At 35.0% G+C, this 24,748-nt stretch overlaps 2 protein-coding genes across 2 annotated transcripts; one reads left to right on the top strand and one right to left on the bottom strand.

Moving 5' to 3' along the window:
- The first annotated feature begins 5,796 nt into the window (after nucleotides 1-5,796).
- On the top strand, nucleotides 5,797-6,674 carry LOC128237826 (uncharacterized). The gene is made up of 2 exons (XM_052953409.1): nucleotides 5,797-5,818; nucleotides 6,331-6,674. The coding sequence occupies exons 1-2, from the start codon at nucleotides 5,797-5,799 to the stop codon at nucleotides 6,672-6,674; spliced, it is 366 nt and encodes a 121-aa protein (XP_052809369.1).
- A 13,696-nt stretch (nucleotides 6,675-20,370) lies between these two features.
- On the bottom strand, nucleotides 20,371-24,302 carry LOC128237825 (adhesive plaque matrix protein-like). The gene is made up of 3 exons (XM_052953408.1): nucleotides 21,653-24,302; nucleotides 21,158-21,254; nucleotides 20,371-20,831 (listed from the first exon to the last, which is right to left on the bottom strand). The coding sequence occupies exons 1-3, from the start codon at nucleotides 24,300-24,302 to the stop codon at nucleotides 20,633-20,635; spliced, it is 2,946 nt and encodes a 981-aa protein (XP_052809368.1). The 3' UTR covers nucleotides 20,371-20,632.
- Between the last annotated feature and the right edge of the window lie 446 nt (nucleotides 24,303-24,748).

Here is a 24,748-nt window from a genome sequence, read left to right as displayed (position 1 = left end):
AGCATCAAAGGGCGCCGTTTAATAGTTTATGCATTTGTTATATGTTGAAAAACAAGGAATGTTACTTTAATAAACATTATCATTTCGTCTGAAAGTCGCAAACATAAATAGAACATAATTATTGAACTGTTATATAAAAAGTGAACATTGTTTACTAGATGAAATGCATTTATAACATTACATGCCTTGTTTTTAGCTGTTTAATAATACTAAAATGTAATGTAAAATTGCATAAAAATCTGGTCAATGGAGTTATAATGTTAACTTCTTCATTTACATAGTAAAGATGAGTTAAAAATGGATGTTTTTAGTTGATATTAACACAAAAACAGCATGTGTCTTATTGGACAATGGCAAATTTTTCAAATATGATAAAAATAACGCATTAAAACTGAATATGTATCAGACTATGTATGAAAGAAATAATACTGTTCCTATTTTTCACAAAGGTTTTGAAATACAACAATGCACATATAAGCATAAACAGGCCAAATATGCAAAAAACTAATAGTAAACAATGTGTGAAAGTGATACTGAACACTTATTATTTCTAAATAATTTCTTTGTGCATTAAATGAATATATACCAGAAAAGCAATACTAAATCAAGTCCAAAATGTTTAATAACATGAAGAACACCCCTTTATGAATATCTTCATAACAAATCAGTGTGCATGTAAACAATTAATAATCATTTATATCATTAGTATCAAATGTGTGTAGTTTAAATTGTGTTTTCATTTGCATTAAATTACATTGTAATATATACCAGAAAAGCAATTATAAAATTCCTTAAATGTATAGAATAACACCCATTTATGAATATCTCCAAAACAAATCAGAGGTCACCTAAACAATAATCATTCAAATAATTAGTATCAAATGCGTCTAGTTTTTGTGTGTCTGTTCATTATATTTAAATGAGCATCTTTAAAGTGAAACTCTTATTTGAAATCAATACATATAATTTTATTTATAACACACATCAAATTGAATGATAAAACAATAACTACTTACTAAATAATGCATTTACTGAAATATTGTTTACTGATAACAAGCTTGTTTATAATAGCAGAAAGCATGACAAATATTAAATGATTGGTGATTGCTAAAATATTTACTGTTGTCCACTATAGTATCTATCACAAGGCAGAAATACCATGTTTTATGTTCATTCTTATTAGCAAATTGAACTCAAGATCCTTCATTAGAAACATTGTGGTTGACATCTATCAACCCATTTAAAAACAAATCAAAACAATAATATTAATTGTGATAAGTCTTATTTGGGAGTAAGAGTGCATTTTTAAAAATAGTGTGTGTTTTTTTACTTAAATATGTAACAATTCAATTTGACAAATGAGACAAAAGTTAGGAAATAGAAGTAGTAATTGTACATAATACAAAACAACATTATTTTTTTTCGACAAAGCTCAATATAACAGGAAATCTATATGAAAACACAAATCCTTAAAGGCCATAATTATTTAAACTGAATTAAGGTATAAGTAATACACACTTTTATAAAGCTTTTACCGACAACATAGTTATTATCATGGTACACTATGGGACTTTTATCCAAATTTTGAAGAATTTTTACCGTGAATTAAAAATATTTTGTCTATATTTGATTTTTTTTTCGCATTATCAGAGATTATGAAATAAACACAACAGTTTCTGGTAAAATAAACTTCAGTTAACAGAAAAATTAAGTTCAACCGAACATATTATTGATACACATGGAAAAAATCATTTTGATTGATCTTGTGAGTCTTCGGAACAGAGCAGTATTTCGATGTTTGAAAATATATAGCAGTTTTATAAATTCATAAAAAATAGTTAATAATAAGACAACCTGCTGAAATCATTTTAAATATTTTCTATGATGTCTAATGAACAATTTAAAAGACAATTTATGATAGTTTACCGTTCAGTTTTGAAGAAAATATACATAATGTCATGTAACTATACATTTTTATAACAAATAAAATGCTTAAAAATCAACCTTTTTCTTGTAAAAAATGATAAAGCTTAATTGGACTTATTCATAAAACGTAATCATTCAAATAAATGAATTTTACTTATGATACTAACTCAGAATTCAGATTTAAAAACAATGAATGTACTTTTAAATTAAAATATGTAAAGAAACAAGAACACTAAGTAGGCGGTAATGCCCCTCCAAAAATGTCAGAGTGAAAGTTCTCAACGAATGTCTTTTTAATATTATAACATGTAAACAGTCTCTGTTGGTAATCGATGTCTATTTGTTTTATTTAGTCAATGGTATTCTAACATTTAGAATTTTTCACAATAATTCTTCACTCTTCAACATTTGAAGTTTGGTTTGTTCCCATTTGTTTGTACTTGTAGTGTGTGCATAGATGATAATTACTCAATGCTGAGTCAATGCTGATTTGGTTTTCATGCCCCTTCAGGTTCTTTACCCATCTAGAATGTTTAGTGCTGTAAAAGAAAAAAAAAGTACTTTTTAACTAATTTGTATAGATAATAATACTGCCATACATATACAAAATAAAATATAAACAGTTTAATATTTCTCAACACTATTTAAAAACAACAACAATAAGCTGATACATATATGTATATAATATAAAAAGAAAATTACTAAATTTATCAATAAAATTCATCATCACCACCACCACCATCATCATCACCACCACCACTGGATTATTGAATACAGTGACTTTATAAAACAACAAACACCAACTCAAATATGTTTTATATGAAATACTCACATCATCTCTATCAGATGTAACTGCCTTGTGAATGGACATGGATGTCAAATCTGTCTCAATGATCCAACAAAGTATTTAATGCAGGCTGGAATTCTTCATATAATAGTAATATTCAGTCATTTTCCTGCCTGAAAGAAATTAGACTTCTGATTATCAACCAACAGAAACTAAAACCGTAAAATACAATTGCACATGTATTAATTATACATTCTGCACTAATATCCGTTTTAGCCGAGAGTAAGGGTTGGTAGGTACAAATGTGTTTTGCATATGGTTGATAATGATTCACAACAGTATGGCGTTCAACAAGACCTACACCAAGCAAATGAATGCCGCTTGTGTCCAAGCTGTCGTGGCTTCCAGCCCGAAACCATATACATCTTTTAATACAGGTTTATTTTGAAAATATGCAGTTTGTAAACAAATAATGGGTATATATAAGTCTAATATTTTTCTAAGATAAAACAATCAAATAAAAGATAACATACTCATATCATATACATAAATGATGTACATAAGTACATTTAAAAATATGTAACATGTACATAATGCACCAGTCAATTGTAACCACGGCCCCCAGGTCTGGGGATATGCCGGGGATAGCCGGGGAAATGGGCTGTGTTTTTACCTTTCAGGTGGCCTCGCAGTGCCGGGTGAATGCGGTGGTTTTGTCTTTTAGCAAAATATAGCAGGGAATATGCCTTACCTAGGCTCCCTGGGGTACGGGGGATATGGCGAGGATTTGACCATCAGTTCGTCCCCGCAGGACGAGGATTTTACCCGGGATTGGCTGGACCGAAAGTTAAAGTCCCAGCTATTCCTCGGACCTGGGGGGGGGGGGGGGCGTGGTTACAATTGACTGGTGCATTATAAGTAGATGTAAAGTATGTAACATGTATATTTATAGTACATGTAGAAATATTAAAAGCGCTGTCTTAACATTTAGCAAATAAAAATGATTTAAGAATTCCAAAGATAAATTAAAAAACAAACATTTAAACGTACACAACTACTCAAGGATACTTACATGAATAGCCCTTTGATACGAATATCCCAGTTTTATGCTGATTGTTGACCTTAGTTTTTTCGACAGAAAATCTTCTCTTACGCGTATTATTCCCTTATAATCCATGTTTTACTGTAATGACTCAAATTGTTAGATGTACAGTATCGTAATCAACTGTCAGTGTGCACTTTTAGTATTTACTTATTTTAAACGTATATTCATGAGAAAACTTCACCGAGTTTCCAACTATTAATCGACGATGTAGAAATTCCATTATTGACCTATGAATAGCGGGTATACCTTCTGGTTCTAAAAACAGCAACATCCGGATATGTGTAGTGTTCTAAAAATAAAACAACTCGGGGGGCAATCGTAATAAAATTTTACTAATGTCACCTTCAACACATTAACAAATAAAGTTAGGTGAACATTTAATTCCAATATCAATTAAATTAAAGAAAACAGCTTACCTCATGGTTTATTAATGCAGTAAACATAACAAAACACTTAAAACATAATTATTCCCATTCACATAATTACCGGTCCACACATTTTACATTTCATTCGGAACTCCTCCAAATGTTTACATTTCCGGCACATGATATTACAGGTAACCAATCGGAAAACGTAAACGAATCGGGAACAGTTATTAAACTTATTTGTCGTTCTTCCGATATAATGTTTTGAAGATAAATTGAAGACAATCTATTCAACCATAAATTAAGCATTTTTAACACCCTTGCAATCGCCATCCATTTGCATTTTTTAATCATAATAAAATAACAGTAACACCCAACTGTCAATCAACTTAAAAACCGCTCCTACCACTAACTAAATTAAATTCCCATTCCATAATAGGCGCGCATTTCAGTGCGGCGCCAATGAAATGTCATGAAACATAGTTCGGTAAAGGGTGTTGAACAAGTGTACCATGTCATTAATGCCTACAAATTGCCCTGGTTGTAAAAATCTATTTCAAGCAGATTAGAGTGGACTTTCATGAAAAGATAATACACCTTTGCAAAGAATGGTTGTTGAGTGCTTGATTGTTAAAAAAATAAGTACAAAATGTGAAGGATGGCGCTTTTGGTCAGCACATTTTGAGAGTAAAAGGCCTTCACAGCTTATACCTACACTTAATATTCCAGGTTTGTTTTGCAATGATTCAAACTGGCAGCGACTAAATAAGTTTGATTTGTATGCGAAATTTGAGTGAGACAAACAAAGAAAAATTGTAGTTTATCCCTGTAATGGGTTGTACCAGTTATTACCATGCATTAGCGCTTTGCACACGTATTCATCGGAATTTATGCGGATGTGTGTACGGTTACGTCGTAAATCATAATATTTTCATACCATTAATGTCCTACACAATTTTTAACTTTTAGTTTTTTAACCCCCACTCGCTCCCATGATCGAACCCATGACCTCTGGCATGGTAAGCGAGTGAAGTAACCTTTACACCACAGACACCGTACATATATAGAGTGAGTTTATTACAAATGATAAACGTTCTGAACCTTAACCAATACACTGTTAAATATGTTAAATAATTTAAACATTTGGGTATAGCTGTCTATTGATGTTATCATAGTTAAACGTATAAAACATGCTCTTACACGTTTCTTTCACGTTTCAATATTTATAAATTGCTGATTTCTAATTCATATTTTTTTAAATCTTATTTTAAATACTTAAACGTTGTAGCGTTTGTTTATATTGTGGGGTAGCTTTATGAAATGCCTCGTCACATCCGGTTTAATCAAGATGTGACATGATTTAACATTGAGGGTTATAAACAAAAGCTATAGAATCTAAGAATACCGCCCCGACCGGTTGGATCCGAGAGCGTTACGCCGGAGCGGTTCCGAAAATCCCTGTTACACCAGAGCGCACCTAAAAAGCGACGTATTTTCTACTCCCTCCAAGATGGCCCATTTACATTAAATAAAGAAGGGGTCACCGAGTGCGTTGTGCTCTGGATGAGCGTATTAGACTACTCATGTTTGTTTTGTTAATCGTAAAATCCAACATGGCTGCTGTTCAGGGCCAACGTTGGTTTGTTCCCACTTTGCCAACCGTTAATTGCCGTTAATTGCCTCCAATTAAAGTAACTACCAATTTTGTCCTCGCATCTCCAACTTACCTGTATTTTCACCATTACACTGGCACCCAAATTTATTTGTAGTTGAAATTAACTTCTAATCCTTCCTTATCAGATATAAAATGTTTTAGTATTAAAATTTAAATGTTAGTTTCAACAAAAAACAATGTTGATTTTGACGTGTTCATTGTAACAGTTATAACGTACAATAAACCAAATGATCTTTATCATTAATCAATCTAAATTAATCAGCAACTTAAATTAATAATCTTGAACAATTATCCACTTTAAACTTGGAATGTTTATAATAAACAATTCCATGGCATTGTGTTTAGTTATGTTAATTAACATAAAACCATGCAAACAACACTAATCAGCCCTATGAAATTGATAAATACATTCCTGATAATTTACACATGAACACTAAGACAAACAGCTTAGCTGTAAGTCATTGGTTAACAGCGCAAGTGCTAAAGTTCAAGGAGCAGTGGGTAGAAGGAGACCAGCAAGCCTGGAACCACTTCAACAACGGCGACCCTAGTACGACAAACCATGTGGAGGGGTGGCACCACAAAATTAACAATCAAATGAAGAACTGTCATCCCAACATCTACATCCTCCTAGACATCATCAAAAAGGAACAGGCAGCAAATGAGGCCAAAATATCTCAGCATGCTAATGGTGGTAAACAGCGCCCACGAAAGCGAGTATACCGCCAACTTGAAGAAAGGCTCGTCCGCCTTAAGGACCAACTGAGTATAGGTGAGATGGACACTATGTCCTATGTTGATGCTGTCTCACGCTAAGTTAAATTACATTGAATGTGCTTTATGTATAAAACTGTATAAATATTAGTAATAATACCTTGGAAATATGTTCCTTACTGAAATGTACATATGTATATACTGTTGTTTTATTATTTTGTGATGTTTTTCAGAATGTTTAAAATAGAATAAAAATTAAAATGTTTAATGAATAAAATATTCAATATCTGCTATGTGCTTATATATTGATACCAATAAAATAATATGCTTATGTAAATTGTCCGTTGTATTGAGTAATTTTTATTTAAAAATAAAGAATGAACACTCATTGTGACATTGCGATTTAAACACATTTATTATGCATTCTGATACTGTATATGGTAGCAAAATGCTATTACGGCTAAACTGTTTTAAAACTTTTTGAATGAAAAATGGGGCCAGTCTAGCATTTTCACCAATTATCACTTATCAACTCTATTGATACCATAAACAATACATCCCCCAACCCCACCTACAATTTCTATAGGAAAAAATATTGGTTGGCAAAGTTGGAACACACCCCAACGTTCATAGTAGTCATATCAGATCCTTACTACAAATCGCTATACTGTAAACCGGTCAAAATAGTACGCTCTGTAAATGTCTGAATACACGTGACATTTTAAAATTTCAATAAAAATCTGAAATGATGTATATGAGTGTATATTTGAACTGGCGAAGAAACGGCGAAAAACTATGAATATTGTTACAGTTGTGAATCGGTTAAGAAATAGTTACATATATATTATTTAAATTGATGCTAAACAATTCTAAAATTCCTTAAAAGTGAATGGACATGTACACAGTATTTAAATGAGAAACAAATGTACGAAGTGAATTTTTTTTGATGACATATATCGATCATAATATTGAACAGATTATTGTGCCGGTTATGATCAATCCATTCACAATCGTCGCCATTTTTCTAAGCGTCTTACTGAAGCATGTGCGACATTGGCAACTTCTTTAACATCAGCTCGAGTGATCGTGTATTGTAAGTATTTGTTCGTAACTAGCGAAATGTTTAACGTTTTATTAGCATGATTTAGTTTTGGACTGTCTTGGTAAATCATACGGTAGATGGTTCCTTGGGCAAATACCTGTTGTTTATGTTTGTGACCTACATAAAACGGCCTAAATAATGACCCTCCATGTTTATTTCATAATCTGTGTCTGGAATGAGATGTAAATCTGTTATGTCCATCAAGCAAATTTCAATGACGTACATTGTTCACATGTTTTGTTTTATTATGCATTCGTGATCTACACATTTTTTATGAACTTCTTGGAACCTACTCAGCACATGAAAACGTATACTTGAGTAGTTAGTTAATCGTGTAATTTGCATCACTTATTTGAGAGGTTGTGGGAAGCATTTTAAAGGTATTATTTGCAGTGAAGTCTTGGTAATTGTTGTGCTGTGAGGTTATGTTTGATAATGTTTACAATGATTAATTAAATATTTGTGATGCAACTTTAAAGCTGCACTATCACAAATGGACCGTTTTTTTATTTTTGATCTTAGATTGAGCGAATTTTTGCGTAAATGACTGGGAAGCCATTGTATAAGATTGTTCACAAAAAATAAGATCACAGTTTTTGTATTTACATAATTGATCTTTCATGCCAACAAACTCATTTTTCTTGAATCATTAGTAACAATTTTAGCCAAAGCCTTCAAATTTCGAAAGAATATATACATGCTATTATATCATTTGTATGAAGAAGGGAAGGCCAATGACAATTGGACATTCCTTTTTATTAATCGACTATTACATATTTGACGCGATACAGGGACAGTCGTAGTACTTATACGTGACAACAGACGACAATAGATGACAAAACTCGCCCAATATTTACCAATGTCGCCTAATACGAGTTTCTGCCGTTTTGACTAGCTACTAAACTCGCCAAATACGGAATTAGAAGTATGGACCATTTTCATTGGCTGTCGAAACTCGCCATAATATGAGAATGATGTAAATTATTTTTAAAGGCAGTCATTTTGTTTTCCGTTTTATCGACTGTTCTGAAAATTATGTGCCTTGTTTAAAACATATATGGAATAACAGCCTATAAAATACTTCAACCACTTTGTATGGTTTGATATTACAGTTGTATTTAACCTGTTGGTGGACTTTCTGACGACTATGTTTTTGAAAACCGTCAAAATGGACGACGAAGGTTAAAACAATTTTGAACTTTTGGCAAACATTTAACGAAATAATCACGAACAAATATGCTTCCTTAGACTTTACAGTACAATCGGCTGTGAATGAAAAAGGGATATAAGCTTCTATAATAACTTAAGATAAGGTATTAGTTTGTAACCACAATGTCGTAGCATATTAATAGTTAATATTAAATAAAATACTCATTAATAAGGTGATTTCATATTGGTCGAGTTACTTGCTCTCAGTCAGCAGTATTGGCACAGATACAGCTGAACTCGAGCAAACAACTGGGCCAATATGAAATCACCTCATTAATAACTTTATTCTATCAATCTTCTTATCATGGAAATGTTTTCATAGTTTATTAGACAGCAAGGTTTAATGCGAGTTCATACTTCCTCGACAAAAGTGTTGTTTTTCTGAGCTTTTGAATGTTTATCGTTGTAACTAAAAGAATAAGATGTACCTTTAGCATTTGGTATATGGTACTTCACAATGACATACAGTATTAACCTTTTCAATGTAAGGTCATATAAAGGTAAAATACACCAGGAATTCATATTTATTTGTGGTCTATACTTTCAGCAAAAGTAAGCAACCTTTGCCAAAATAAATCATCATAATAATGACATATGATTTTTTATTTCTCTTTATTCCAATTTCAATCAGATACAACTGTTTTAACATGACATAAAGCATCGGCACCTCGAATAGAGTCAACCGGTCCCGGCCTTTTGTGTCTATTTATAGCACACAAATGTAGGAGTTTACTCTAATTCACTTAAAACTGAATTTAGTAGAAAAGAACATCTACTTTTCTCAATTACTTTATAATTTTGCGATTTTCAACTAAACTATCTATTGTATTATACTGCATATATAACAATCAACACATTATACAATGAAATTACCGACATAGTAATCAATAACATGGAACATCACGTAAAATCAGTTTCATATAAGTTATTGAAACGAATATATCAAAATTGGTACGTTAAATTATTTATTAAATTTATATTTATTTAGCACGGTAAACAATTCAATTCAATTCAATTCAATTTCTTTATTTCCTCCTGAAAGGAGATATGCAATACATGTATATATATGTACAACTTAATATGCGTCACGTCATGTGAAACAAATCTGAATAATAATATGACTATATGTACACATTCTAAATGTTATGATTAAACAAATAAATTATGGAATGAATATGACAAGATTCACAAGAATATACCAGCATGCATAATAATCATAACAACCATAAATGTAACTAATAGAATATGCATGTTCTCTTTAAGCAATTGGTAAGCAGTTTGATATATGATGAAACGTTAACAACAAAAACGCTGCCGTATTTGCATCATGTTCCAATAATGTAGAGTTCCATTAGTTTCAATGTAAACATAGTTCCAGTCAATTCAGACAATTGAGAAACAATTTATATGTATCGAGGCCGGAAACCTTACATAATAATTTAGTCTGTTCTAGAGCTGTCCTAGACAGCCATTCACTGACTACATGGACTATCATGGCAGTCCATTCACTGACTACATGGACTATCATGGCAGTCCATTCACTGACTACATGGACTATCATGGCAGTCCATTCACTGACTACATGGACTATCATGGCAGACACTTGAAGTTTGCAGTGTTGGGCACATGTCGTTTCTATAGTACGGCACCACGTTTTAACAATGTCGTGCATAATATGTCTATGAGCAGTCCTAGATCGGAAGCCTGAGTTACTGCATACTGAAGGGGAAAAAAGCGTGATATTGTACAAGATCCAATGCAAGATCGGTGCGTGAATAATAGTGCATGTTCTTCCATTCAAAGGATTTTCAACCAGTCTACCCACTTTTCCGTTCGTGTTTTGGTGAGAAAGAATGCTGGACACGCGTTGCATTCACCTGGATCATATGCATAACGCGTCAGCTGGGTTAGCCCTATTTGGCCGAGCTTTGTTAGCCAGTGCCATTAGAGCTAATACATCTTTCAAGTCAAGGACTCCCTTGCAGTAATGAAACAAACACGTAGCTCGTTCGACAATCATCAACCGAAAACGAGATCCCCCACGGTGGTCATGGCAAAAAACAAAACAATTGCGGAACATCACCAATTTGTTGCCAAACCAATCACCTATCCAGATGCTCACGACAATAATTTCGATTTATCCATGCTGTCATTATGGTTTATACCTCATGATTACTCGGGTTTTATATGAGGGTAACCACACAATAGTACGGTGAATTTGTTCAGTGATTAAGGACAGAGTTGTAAAGTTGAAGTAATGTGTGATACACTGTTTCTGTTTGCGTTTGACATTCGTTTTTAATTAACCAGAAAAGAAAGAAACTTCGTGTGTACTTATCTCATGTTTAAGAAATGTTGCCTCTATATGTATGTGATATAAGTAAGTGTAACGATCGGTTTTATTCACATGAAGTATGTCATCGAAAATCTCCTTGTTGCTTATCGTTATATTTTTAAGGTGAGAGTGTTTGCTCAAATATGCCCACTTCATCCATTTTGAAAGGTTAACAGTAATGCCAGAGTATTTGAAGATGACATTTGACATAACCATAAGGCCTAAATCATTGTGTTGTTGACACCTATACAAGTCAAAGATAATGTCCACTCATTCTTTGGTGTTGTTTGCTACGGAATGTTTCACGTCATCGACTTGTTGACTCAACTGGCCTGAGACAACCTGAAATGTTACGTTAAGTTTGAAACACAAGAGCGCCCAATGCGTTTCACGCGAATCCGCCGGAAAAGTCTGCTCAAGTAAATTGTCACGGATAAAAGATCCTAGGGCAATTCGATCCTTAATTGCGCTCTCCCGTGATTTCGAACGATAAAAAAGAATCTTTAAGTTAAGTTTTTCGCATTACACCTTAGCCTGGCTTCTTAGGTCGGTAAGTTGACATTGGCGCAATACTTATCGACTAATATTCGTGGACATTTGACTGCGCGAAAAGTAGATAGTAAACGATAAATTACATGCTGTCGCGTGCCCGTTAAGTCTAAAAGTTAATGGTTGAAACAGGATCACGTATGTTACTGTGTTTGAGGGATCCTTCGGAAACCCCCAATACACCATCAATGTTCATTAATGACACTTTCAGAGTCCCATGGCACGGTATTCTATTAAGAGATATGACATGACGGTCATGGTAGAGGCAATTCTGTGAGAGTCCCATACCACGGTATTCTATTAAGAGATATGGCATGACGGCCATGGTAGAGGCAATTCTGTGAGAGTCCCATACCACGGTATTCTATTAAGAGATATGGCATGACGGCCATGGTAGAGGCAACTCTGTGAGAGTCCCATACCAAGGTATTCTATTAAGAGATATGGCATGACGGCCATGGTAGAGGCAACTCTGTGAGAGTCCCATACCACGGTATTCTTATTAAGAGATATGGCATGACGGCCATGGTAGAGGCAACTCTGTGAGAGTCCCATACCACGGTATTCTACTAAGAAATATGGCATGACGGCCATGGTAGAGGCAACTCTGTGAGAGTCCCATACCACGGTATTCTACTAAGAAATATGGCATGACGGCCATGGTAGAGGCAACTCTGTGAGAGTCCCATACCACGGTATTCTACTAAGAAATATGGCATGACGGCCATGGTAGAGGCAACTCTGTGAGAGTCCCATACCACGGTATTCTACTAAGAAATATGACATGACGGCCATGGTAGAGGCAACTCTGTGAGAGTCCCATACCACGGTATTCTACTAAGAAATATGACATGACGGCCATGGTAGAGGCAACTCTGTGAGAGTCCCATACCACGGTATTCTACTAAGAAATATGACATGACGGTCATGGTAGAGGCAACTCTGTCAGAGTCCCATACCACGGTATTCTACTAAGAAATATGCTATGACGGCCATGGTAGAGGCAACTCTGTGAGAGTCCCATACCACGGTATTCTACTAAGAAATATGACATGACGGTCATGGTAGAGGCAACTCTGTGAGAGTCCCATACCACGGTATTCTACTAAGAAATATGACATGACGGCCATGGTAGAGGCAACTCTGTGAGAGTCCCATACCACGGTATTCTACTAAGAAATATGACATGACGGCCATGATAGAGGCAACTCTGTGAGAGTCCCATACCACGGTATTCTACTAAGAAATATGACATGACGGCCATGGTAGAGGCAACTCTGTGAGAGTCCCATACCACGGTATTCTACTAAGAAATATGACATGACGGTCATGGTAGAGGCAACTCTGTCAACTTCCCATACCATGATATTTTTTTAAGAAATATGACATGAGGGCCATGGTGAAGACAACACTGTCAAAATTTCTTAGCACAGGTTTTTATTAGAACATATGCCATGAAAACCGTGGAAGACGCAACTCTGCCAATGCACCAAAGCACAGTATTCTATAAATATTAAATACCATGGCAACCGTGGTAGACGCACACCTGTCAACGTCCAATAACACGGTATATGCCATGACAACCCTGGTAGGCACAACACTGTCAACGTATCCATAGCACGGTAATCACATTAATTTAAGACATATACACTGATCCCGAGGTAAATACGCCGTGAATAGTTTAGTTTAATTTAGTTTTTTTTTTAAACTTATTCAATCTTACAACGATTGTGAAACAAGCTATTGCAACTTAATCTAATATTAATCACTCCCGTTGGCACGGTGTTGCGCTAGGTTGTGGTCTAGTGTTGTGGGGGAAACCAGAGTACCCGGAGGAAACCGACTTGTCAGACTTGGTGACCACAAACGAAACCCACATGCGCCCAGACCGGAAATCGAACCCAGATCGCCTAGATGAGACGCGAGTGCACTAACCACTGCGCTATCCGGACATGCGGTGATGATACGCCGTGAATAAAGTTCGGGGCAAACTTTTACAGCCACCACACAACCATATACGAGAGCCACTCTACTTCAAATCGTTATTTTAGAATATTAGATCAGGACCTCAGAATTGAAACGCCGATATATGTCCAACCGAGTCTAAAATCCGCTAAATACCTCATAGAGTTATAAAACATCTCTATGTTAACAACACTATACACCAACAACCAACATTTATTATGGTCCCTAAAAACTGCAGTTTTCAAGAAAATCGTAATTTCCGTATTTGTGTCCAAACCAACTCTGCTTATATCAATTCAAGTTACATAACATTTTAATTTACCCCAAAAAATATTAAAACGGGTTGCAATGTCGTTTTTGGATGTTTGTCCACGTGATGTTCTTACGTGAATTATTGTTATCGCGCGTTACCCGTTATCTTATCTTTTCTTAAAACGACAACACAATGGAACCTACAGTGACAAGCCTAGGAGCACACGCACACACACACGCGCACACACGCACACACGCACACACGCACACACGCGCACACACGCACACACGCGCACACGCGCACACACACACGCACACACACGCACGCACACACGCACACGCGCGCACGCACACACGCACACACACACGCACACACGCACACACGCACACACACACACACACGCACACACGCACACACGCTCACACGCACGCACGCACACACGCACACACGCGCACACGCACCTGAAATCCCAGGTTTCACATATATTGCTAATATAATGGAATTCTTTGTGATGGCAGTTGGAATCTTATATCGAATAATGACGATTTGAAGACAACGAATGGTTTTACATCAAGTGTTACAAATGATTACGAATCGTTTTGGACTTACAAAAATCTTGACATGATATCAGCAATTGTGTATATACCATTAGATGTTGTTGGTATTGTCGGAAACGTGCTTGTGTCGGTGATTTTGCAGAATTTAGGAGCTAGGGCAACATCGACAGGCGTGTTATTTCCGTTTCAGGCAACATTTGAACACGATGTACTGCTTAGTTTCCTTGTAAAGCAGATGGTGGCAACATACACCAATACACTGGACACTGCACCAGGTGAAATTCACATGCTTTGGGAAACCTAAGGTTGATCATTGAAAATAATTTCGTCTCAAGATCGTATCTAAATTACATGCAAGAACCGTGCTCATTTCTGAACTGGTTACAATGTTGATGACGACGGGGTTCATCATATGCTGCCTTCACGATTTTGTCTAGAAGTAACACTTGATAAAGACACTCACAGCTGCACCTACGAGCTAAATAAACAAATGGAATGGTGGCTGACTTCTGGTCTGAGATTTAAATCAACTGCGTTATAACTTTTTAATTTCTTTCTATAGCAAATGGCATTATCACTGTTTCTTCGCGGAGCAGGTCTCAAGTTAGTTTTTCGTCAAGTCAAATGGAAAGCAAATATTATGTCTGTAACCAGGAACCTTATTGGGGCTAATGTGTTATATATGTTCAGTCAAATTCCATTCCGGGTGTTGTATTGTATTTGATTTGTATGATCAAATCAGTTGGTACACCTCAGCAGCGTTATCGTGTACGCAATTACTTGCATTGTGAGATTTTGGGTGTTCCTTAACCCCGCGTTTACTTTTGAGGTGTATGTTTTTACTGGACGGACATTTCACAATGACCTGAAGAAAGTGTTTCCAGAACATTTTTTGTAAGACCACCATCATTTGATGTCATGCAGTAATGTACGTAATAAATAGTAGTTATCTGTGTCTTTTAGAGTTGTTGTTGACAAATGAGAGAATTAAGGGTCAGTTGGACCAATCGTGGCATCAAATGTCGTCAGCACTTTTTTGTTAACACTCTAACAGCAATATTGCCTACCCGATCTTCATGAAAATTAGACCAAATGAAAGCATTATTAAAATCTAAATGTATCTTTGCTTCATGGGCTTGGTTGACCAAGTTGGTCTTGTTGTGTCTAAATACATGTATATACTTTTTCAAATAATATAAAAAGCTTAAAGAGTGGCAGGGGTATAGTGGTTCTGATTAACGACTTTTACCCAAGCCCACACCAGGGGTACGTTCTCTTGACCTCAAATCAGGACACCAGTACTTGTTCCCACAAAGGAATAGGTTACGAGAATGATTCATATTATTAAAAATAAAGCTAAATTTAGTATAATCTCAAAGCTACATAATTTACCCGCAATTCATGACACTTTGTCGGTATGTTTGTCTCTGTAAAATCTAGGTCGGTACCGTTCACAACTGTTGATAAAAGCAAACAGGGTGTTTATCTCTGTGATGGATAACAAAATGTTCACAGAGACAAATGTCCGAAAAAAATTGTTACAATAAATATGGCAACATTGCCCTTTCCCATTCGTAATGAATCTGTTCGCAAATATAATGCAGAAATAATAAAACAAAATAGTCAGAGAATATTGTAAGACTTAAAGTTAATATGCGAACCGTACACCTGAATTCATGATATTTTTGGTCGTATATTTTTATTAAGGTTTCCGGCACAGTCGTGACATTGGAATCTGCACAAATCAGCCCCGAGTCCGGATTAAATGGGGATAAAATCCTAACCTAAGATGTAGTTTCGTTGTATTTGGACTGTTTATTAATACATTTAATAGTTAGTATATCAATGTCTACAATTGTTTGCGCGTTCTGAAAACGTAGTGTATGTTATACGATTTTAGAGATGTTTAAACAATTCAAATGTAACTTTGACATAAATATTTATATAGTGTACAGTTAATGTACAACAATCATGTACAATTAATGTACAACAATCATGTACAATTAGTGTACAACAATCATGTACAGTTAATGTACAACAATCATGTACAATTAATGTACAACAATCATGTACAATTAATGTACAACAACCATGTACAATTAATGTACAACAATCATGTACAATTAATGTACAACAATCATGTACAGTTAGTGTACAACAATCATGTACAATTAGTGTACAACAATCATGTACAGTTAGTGTACAACAATCATGTACAATTAGTGTACAACAATCATGTACAGTTAGTGTACAACAATCATGTACAATTAGTGTACAACAATCATGTACAGTTAGTGTACAACAATCATGTACAATTAGTGTACAACAATCATGTACAGTTAGTGTACAACAATCATGTACAGTTAATTTACAACAATCATGTACAATTAATGTACAACAATCATGTACAATTAGTGTACAACAATCATGTACAGTTAGTGTACAACAATCATGTACAGTTAGTGTACAACAATCATGTACAATTAATGTACAACAATCATGTACAGTTAGTGTACAACAATCATGTACAATTAGTGTACAACAATCATGTACAGTTAGTGTACAACAATCATGTACAGTTAGTGTACAACAATCATGTACAGTTAGTGTACAACAATCATGTACAGTTAGTGTACAACAATCATGTACAGTTAGTGTACAACAATCATGTACAGTTAGTGTACAACAATCATGTACAGTTAGTGTACAACAATCAAGTACAATTAGTGTACAACAATCATGTACAGTTAGTGTACAACAATCATGTACAATTAGTGTACAACAATCATGTACAGTTAGTGTACAACAATCATGTACAATTAGTGTACAACAATCATGTACAGTTAGTGTACAACAATCATGTACAATTAGTGTACAACAATCATGTACAGTAATGTACAACAATCATGTACAATTAGTGTACAACAATCATGTACAGTTAGTGTACAACAATCATGTACAATTAGTGTACAACAATCATGTACAGTTAGTGTACAACAATCATGTACAATTAGTGTCAACAATCATGTACAATTAGTGTACAACAATCATGTACAATTAGTGTCAACAATCATGTACAATTAGTGTACAACAATCATGTACAATTAGTGTACAACAATCATGTACAGTTAATGTACAACAATCAAGTACAATTAATGTACAACAATCAAGTACAGTTAATGTACAACAATCATGTACAATTAATGTACAACAATCATGTACAATTAATGTACAACAATCATGTACAATTAGTGTACAACAATCATGTACAATTAGTGTACAACAATCATGTACAATTAATGTACAACAATCATGTACAATTAGTGTACAACAATCATGTACAATTAATGTACAGCAATCATGTACAATTAGTGTACAACAATCATGTACAATTAGTGTACAACAATCATGTACAATTAGTGTACAACAATCATGTACAGTTAATGTACAACAATCATGTACAATTAGTGTACAACAATCATGTACAGTTAATGTACAACAATCATGTACAATTAGTGTACAACAATCATGTACAGTTAATGTACAACAATCATGTACAATTAGTGTACAACAATCATGTACAGTTAATGTACAACAATCATGTACAATTAGTGTACAACAATCATGTACAGTTAATGTACAACAATCATGTACAATTAATGTACAACAATCATGTACAATTAGTGTACAACAATCATGTACAATTAATGTACAACAATCATGTACAGTTAATGTACAACAATCATGTACAGTTAGTGTACAACAATCATGTACAGTTAGTGTACAACAATCATGTACAGTTAGTGTACAACAATCATGTACAGTTAGTGTACAACAATCATGTACAGTTAATGTACAACAATCATGTACAATTAGTGTACAACAATCATGTACAATTAGTGTACAACAATCATGTACAATTAGTGTACAACAATCATGTACAATTAGTGTACAACAATCATGTACAGTTAATGTACAACAATCATGTACAATTAGTGTACAACAATCATGTACAATTAGTGTACAACAATCATGTACAGTTAGTGTACAACAATCATGTACAATTAGTGTACAACAATCATGTACAGTTAGTGTACAACAATCATGTACAATTAGTGTACAACAATCATGTACAATTAGTGTACAACAATCATGTACAATTAGTGTACAACAATCATGTACAGTTAATGTACAACAATCATGTACAATTAGTGTACAACAATCATGTACAGTTAATGTACAACAATCAAGTACAATTAATGTACAACAATCATGTACAATTAGTGTACAACAATCATGTACAGTTAATGTACAACAATCATGTACAATTAATGTACAACAATCATGTACAGTTAATGTACAACAATCATGTACAGTTAATGTACAACAATCATGTACAATTAATGTACAACAATCATGTACAATTAGTGTACAACAATCATGTACAATTAGTGTACAACAATCATGTACAATTAATGTACAACAATCATGTACAATTAATGTACAACAATCATGTACAATTAATGTACAACAATCATGTACAATTAATGTACAACAATCATGTACAATTAATGTACAACAATCATGTACAATTAGTGTACAACAATCATGTACAATTAGTGTACAACAATCATGTACAATTAATGTACAACAATCATGTACAATTAGTGTACAACAATCATGTACAATTAGTGTACAACAATCATGTACAATTAATGTACAACAATCATGTACAATTAGTGTACAACAATCATGTACAATTAATGTACAACAATCATGTACAATTAATGTACAACAATCATGTACAATTAGTGTACAACAATCATGTACAGTTAATGTACAACAATCATGTACAGTTAATGTACAACAATCATGTACAATTAATGTACAACAATCATGTACAATTAATGTACAACAATCATGTACAGTTAATGTACAACAATCATGTACAATTAATGTACAACAATCATGTACAGTTAGTGTACAACAATCATGTACAATTAGTGTACAACAATCATGTACAGTTAATGTACAACAATCATGTACAATTAGTGTACAACAATCATGTACAATTAGTGTACAACAATCATGTACAATTAGTGTACAACAATCATGTACAGTTAGTGTACAACAATCATTTACAGTTAGTGTACAACAATCATGTACAGTTAGTGTACAACAATCATGTACAGTTAGTGTACAACAATCATGTACAATTAATGTACAACAATCATGTACAATTAATGTACAACAATCATGTACAGTTAGTGTACAACAATCATGTACAATTAGTGTACAACAATCATGTACAATTAGTGTACAACAATCATGTACAGTTAGTGTACAACAATCAAGTACAATTAGTGTACAACAATCATGTACAGTTAGTGTACAACAATCATGTACAATTAGTGTACAACAATCATGTACAATTAATGTACAACAATCATGTACAATTAATGTACAACAATCATGTACAATTAATGTACAACAATCATGTACAATTAATGTACAACAATCATGTACAATTAGTGTACAACAATCATGTACAATTAATGTACAACAATCATGTACAATTAATGTACAACAATCATGTACAATTAATGTACAACAATCATATCTCAGTTATTACCTCTTTTCAATATAGCAAGTATTGCAAAATCACGCAAATGTTCGATGATTTTGTCTTGTCACACAATTGTTGTCCATTTATTAAATCAATCAACAAAGGAAACAAAATAGTTTCTACTCTATCGCTCGTACTGATTTTGTTAAAGATATAAATGAACCAACAAATGAGGTCTAGGAAATAATTGTATGAGGCGACCTTTACTAATGATAGTCCAGGAAAATGTCATGACAGATGAGAGTACTATGTGGGAAAAGTCAACGAATATGGTATAAAGTAAACTCATGTATCGTATATACAGCTGCATGATTCCACATACATAATTATAGTTCATGTTGTAACTATTTTGATCGTTTGCAAAACTATCTTTGTTATGAAATATAGTATATGCAATCGTTCATATTTCAGTCAGATGTCACCGCGGTCAAATCACTCATATACACATACGATTGTAAAATAATCTAACAATAATTAAAGTTCGGCTTTCTGTTACTATATCTCCTGTAATCGTAACGATGGTCGGTCCTTGGTATATAGGTATCAACTGTCTTCCGTGGTTGCGAGTGCCGTAGATCGTAGAACTGTAATGGAGATGAACTTCCACTGTTGAAAGTGAACTTCTCCTCGACATTTTCGGTCCTCTCCCTAGTCTTCTTGCCCCTGTAAACACATACACAAGCAAGTAATGTCCGACAAAGGAGATCATATATTTTAACCACACAAATAGTTCAGTGACAGGGCGTTCAACGTAAAGTATTCCGCGGTATATCAAAAACTATATAAAGTTGAAACGAGCGTACATCGCCAGATCTTAATAATATACAGGCAAACACGTCTCAGTATTGTGGATATAACCATTATCACTTCGAAGTAACTGGTGATATTAGAACTTATCTAAAGGTCTTGTACAGATATAGGAATAATGGCAGTGATAGTGTTGTAAGCATTACGAAAATAGATCAGTAATTAAGTAATTTTTTATTTACCTAATTAATAGAACCAACAGCAAGAATGCTATAACTAATGTTGCCCCGAAAACTGCGAATACGACTGTCGCCCAAAGAGGAAAACTTTCTCCATCGTCTGTAATAAACGTTTATAAGATAAGATCAAGGATTTATTTCGCATGACCAGCACCGCATAGACGCGTTTGCTTTTTTCATTACAACAGGTGACGTAATGAAAGTGGATTTTCTGAAATCCCCGTTTCATTTAAGTAAAAACACAAAACCTTTTATTTCCTTAATTGTAATAATTTGCATAGTTTGAAATTGAATCAATATCCATAAACTGTGATTAATGTAAAATTTAGGCAGGCTTCTTATCATCTCACAAGAACTGTCACATTGCTCGGGCAACGAGAATCAAACCTTATTAGATAGCCATTGATACTAGTTATAGATAAGCTGACATATAGCAAGATGTATCATAATAATCAAACATATCTTAAATACACATATTGTTTGTAATTATGTAGGTACCTTTATTTTGTGCAGATGCGCCAGACATTTCTGTTGTGAAATTTGCAAATCCCGTCACTGTACTGTTCTCCGTCGTTAACTCTGACTGGGTCGTTGCACTCACTGTGAAATTATCTGAAGTACCTTGGAGCACTGTCATCCTCGTCGTTATTTCCTTCAGAGTTGTGCCTTCGGACATTGTTGTCTGTAATTGTGTAGTGTTTTGCTGAGTTACTGAAAGTTCGTTTTGTCCCGTTGTTGTGCTTGTGTGCATGATTGAGCCATGTGCTGTAGCTGTTGATGCTGCTATTGACTGATAAGTCGTCGTGGGTTTGAAATCCGTACTCTCTGATGTAGTAAAGATTGAAGATGTAGTTATTGTTACAGGTAATATGGTAGTTGCAGTGCCGGTACTTGTGTCAACATTTGGAGTTGTTGGAGTCGTTGTTTGCCATATGATGGTTGGATTGGTTAAGGTTGTAATATTGTTGACTTCCTTTGTTGAGGTCATTGATTCTGTTGGATGAGACGAATTAGTTGTTGTTTGCTCGGTAAGTTCCTCTTTAGATGTTGATGGATATGACGTGTGAGTTGTCGTTCCCTCCGTTTGTTCATCTTTAGATGTTGTGGGATATGACGGGCGAGTTGTCGTTACCTCCGTTTGTTCCTCTTTAGATGTTGTTGGATATGACGGGCGAGTTGTCGTTACCTCCGTTTGTTCCTCTTTAGATGTTGTTGGATATGACGGGTGAGTTGTCGTTTCCACCGTTTGTTCCTCTTTAGATGTTGTTGGATATGACGGGCGAGATGTTGTTCCCTCCGTCTGTTCCTCTTGAGATGTTGTTGGATATGATGGGCGAGTTGTTGTTCCCTCCGTTTGTTCATCTTGAATTGTTGTTGGATATGGTGGGTGAATTGTTGTTTCCCCCGCTTGTTCCCATTTAGATGTTGTTGGATATGACGGGCGAGATATCGTTCCCTCCGTTTGTTCCTCTTTAGATGTTGTTGGATATGATGGGTGAGTTGTTGTTTCCTCCGTTTGTTCCTCTTTAGATGTTGTTGGATATGACGGGCGAGTTGTCGTTACCTCCGTTTGTTCCTCTTTAGATGTTGTGGGATATGACGGGCGAGATGTCGTTTCCTCCGTTTGTTCCTCTTTAGATGTTGTGGGATATGACGGGTGAGTTGTCGTTTCCTCCGTTTGTTCCTCTTGAAATGTTGTTAGATATGACGGGTGAGTTGTCGTTTTCTCCGTTTGTTCCTCTTTAGACGTTGTTGGATATGACGGGTGAGTTGTCGTTACCTCCGTTTGTTCCTCTTTAGATGTTGTTGGATATGACGGGTGAGTTGTCGTTTCCTCTGTTTGTTCCTCTTTAGATGTTGTTGGATATGATGGGTGAGTTGTCGTTACCTCTGTTTGTTCCTCTTTAGATGTTGTTGGATATGACGGGTGAGTTGTCGTTTCCTCTGTTTGTTCCTCTTTAGATGTTGTTGGATATGACGGGCGAGATGTCGTTTCGTCTGTTTGTTCCTCTTTAGATGTTGTTGGATATGACGGGTGAGATGTCGTTTCCTCCGTTTGTTCCTCTTTAGATGTTGTGGGATATGACGGGCGAGTTGTCGTTTCCTCCGTTTGTTCCTCTTTAGACGTTGTTGGATATGACGGGTGAGTTGTCGTTACCTCCGTTTGTTCCTCTTTAGATGTTGTTGGATATGACGGGTGAGTTGTCGTTTCCTCTGTTTGTTCCTCTTTAGATGTTGTTGGATATGATGGGTGAGTTGTCGTTACCTCTGTTTGTTCCTCTTTAGATGTTGTTGGATATGACGGGTGAGTTGTCGTTTCCTCTGTTTGTTCCTCTTTAGATGTTGTTGGATATGACGGGCGAGATGTCGTTTCGTCTGTTTGTTCCTCTTTAGATGTTGTTGGATATGACGGGTGAGATGTCGTTTCCTCCGTTTGTTCCTCTTTAGATGTTGTGGGATATGACGGGCGAGTTGTCGTTTCCTCCGTTTGTTCCTCTTTAGATGTTGTTGGATATGACGGGTGAGTTGTCGTTACCTCCGTTTGTTCCTCTTTAGATGTTGTTGGATATGACGGGTGAGTTGTCGTTTCCTCTGTTTGTTCCTCTTTTGATGTTGTTGGATATGATGGGCGAGATGTTGGTTTTTCTGTTTGTTCCTCTTTCGATGTTGTTGGATATGATGGGCGAGATGTCGTTTCTTCTGTTTGTTCCTCTTTCGATGTTGTTGGATATGGCGGGCGAGATGTCGTTTCTTCTGTTTGTTCCTTTATAGTTGTTATTGGATATGATGGACGAGTTGTTGATTGTTGTGTTGTGTCGTCTTTAACTGATGTCATTGATGTTGTTTGATATGACGAATGAGTTGTTCTTTCTTTTGTTAGTTCTTCTTCAACAGTTGTTTGATATGACTTGTGAGTTGTTGTTTCTTGCGATGGTTTCGAAGAACTGCTACGACTGTGAGATAACGTTTCGTGGGACGCAATCAACGTGGTTTGTGTAGCCGACTTTGTCGTAAATGTTGTAGGTTCTTTCATCGACGTAGATTGGATGTCTTCCAGTGTGCTTTTTGAAGTTGAATGTTGCATTGATTCAGATGTACTATGGGAAGAATGTTCACTACTCGCAACGTCATATGTCGTTGTTTCCATCACTGTAATATAAAATAGCTTGCATGGTCAAAGTTGTATGCTTAAAAACATGCATCAATATCATTGTAAAGGCTAGTTACTCTGAAAAGACGTGTGTCTCCCGTCGCTTTAAACGTTATATAGTTTGGGATTTAAAGGGACTAGATATCAGATAAAAAAAAAAGATTTCCCGTTCGAAATATACTGGGGTTGTCTACCACGTAAATCCAAGTCAAGTAAAAAAAATAGCGTCTGTATATGTATCTGTACTAATCACTTGACTTTACAATGCTAAATATTAGGGATGGAAGCAAATATCCGAGTATCCGGATATCCGGATATCACGCAAGTATTCGGATACCAAAATGGGTATTCAAATATTCGTTAAGAATTAAAATTTCAATGAAATAGCTTAGCAGAGACATAGCAATTGTTATAAAACTTTTCAGATGAAATATTTCAGGTGA

This window comes from Mya arenaria, chromosome 6 (genome assembly GCF_026914265.1).
Source record: "Mya arenaria isolate MELC-2E11 chromosome 6, ASM2691426v1".
NCBI lineage: Eukaryota > Metazoa > Mollusca > Bivalvia > Myida > Myidae > Mya > Mya arenaria.
This window is presented reverse-complemented; position numbering and strand designations above follow the sequence as displayed.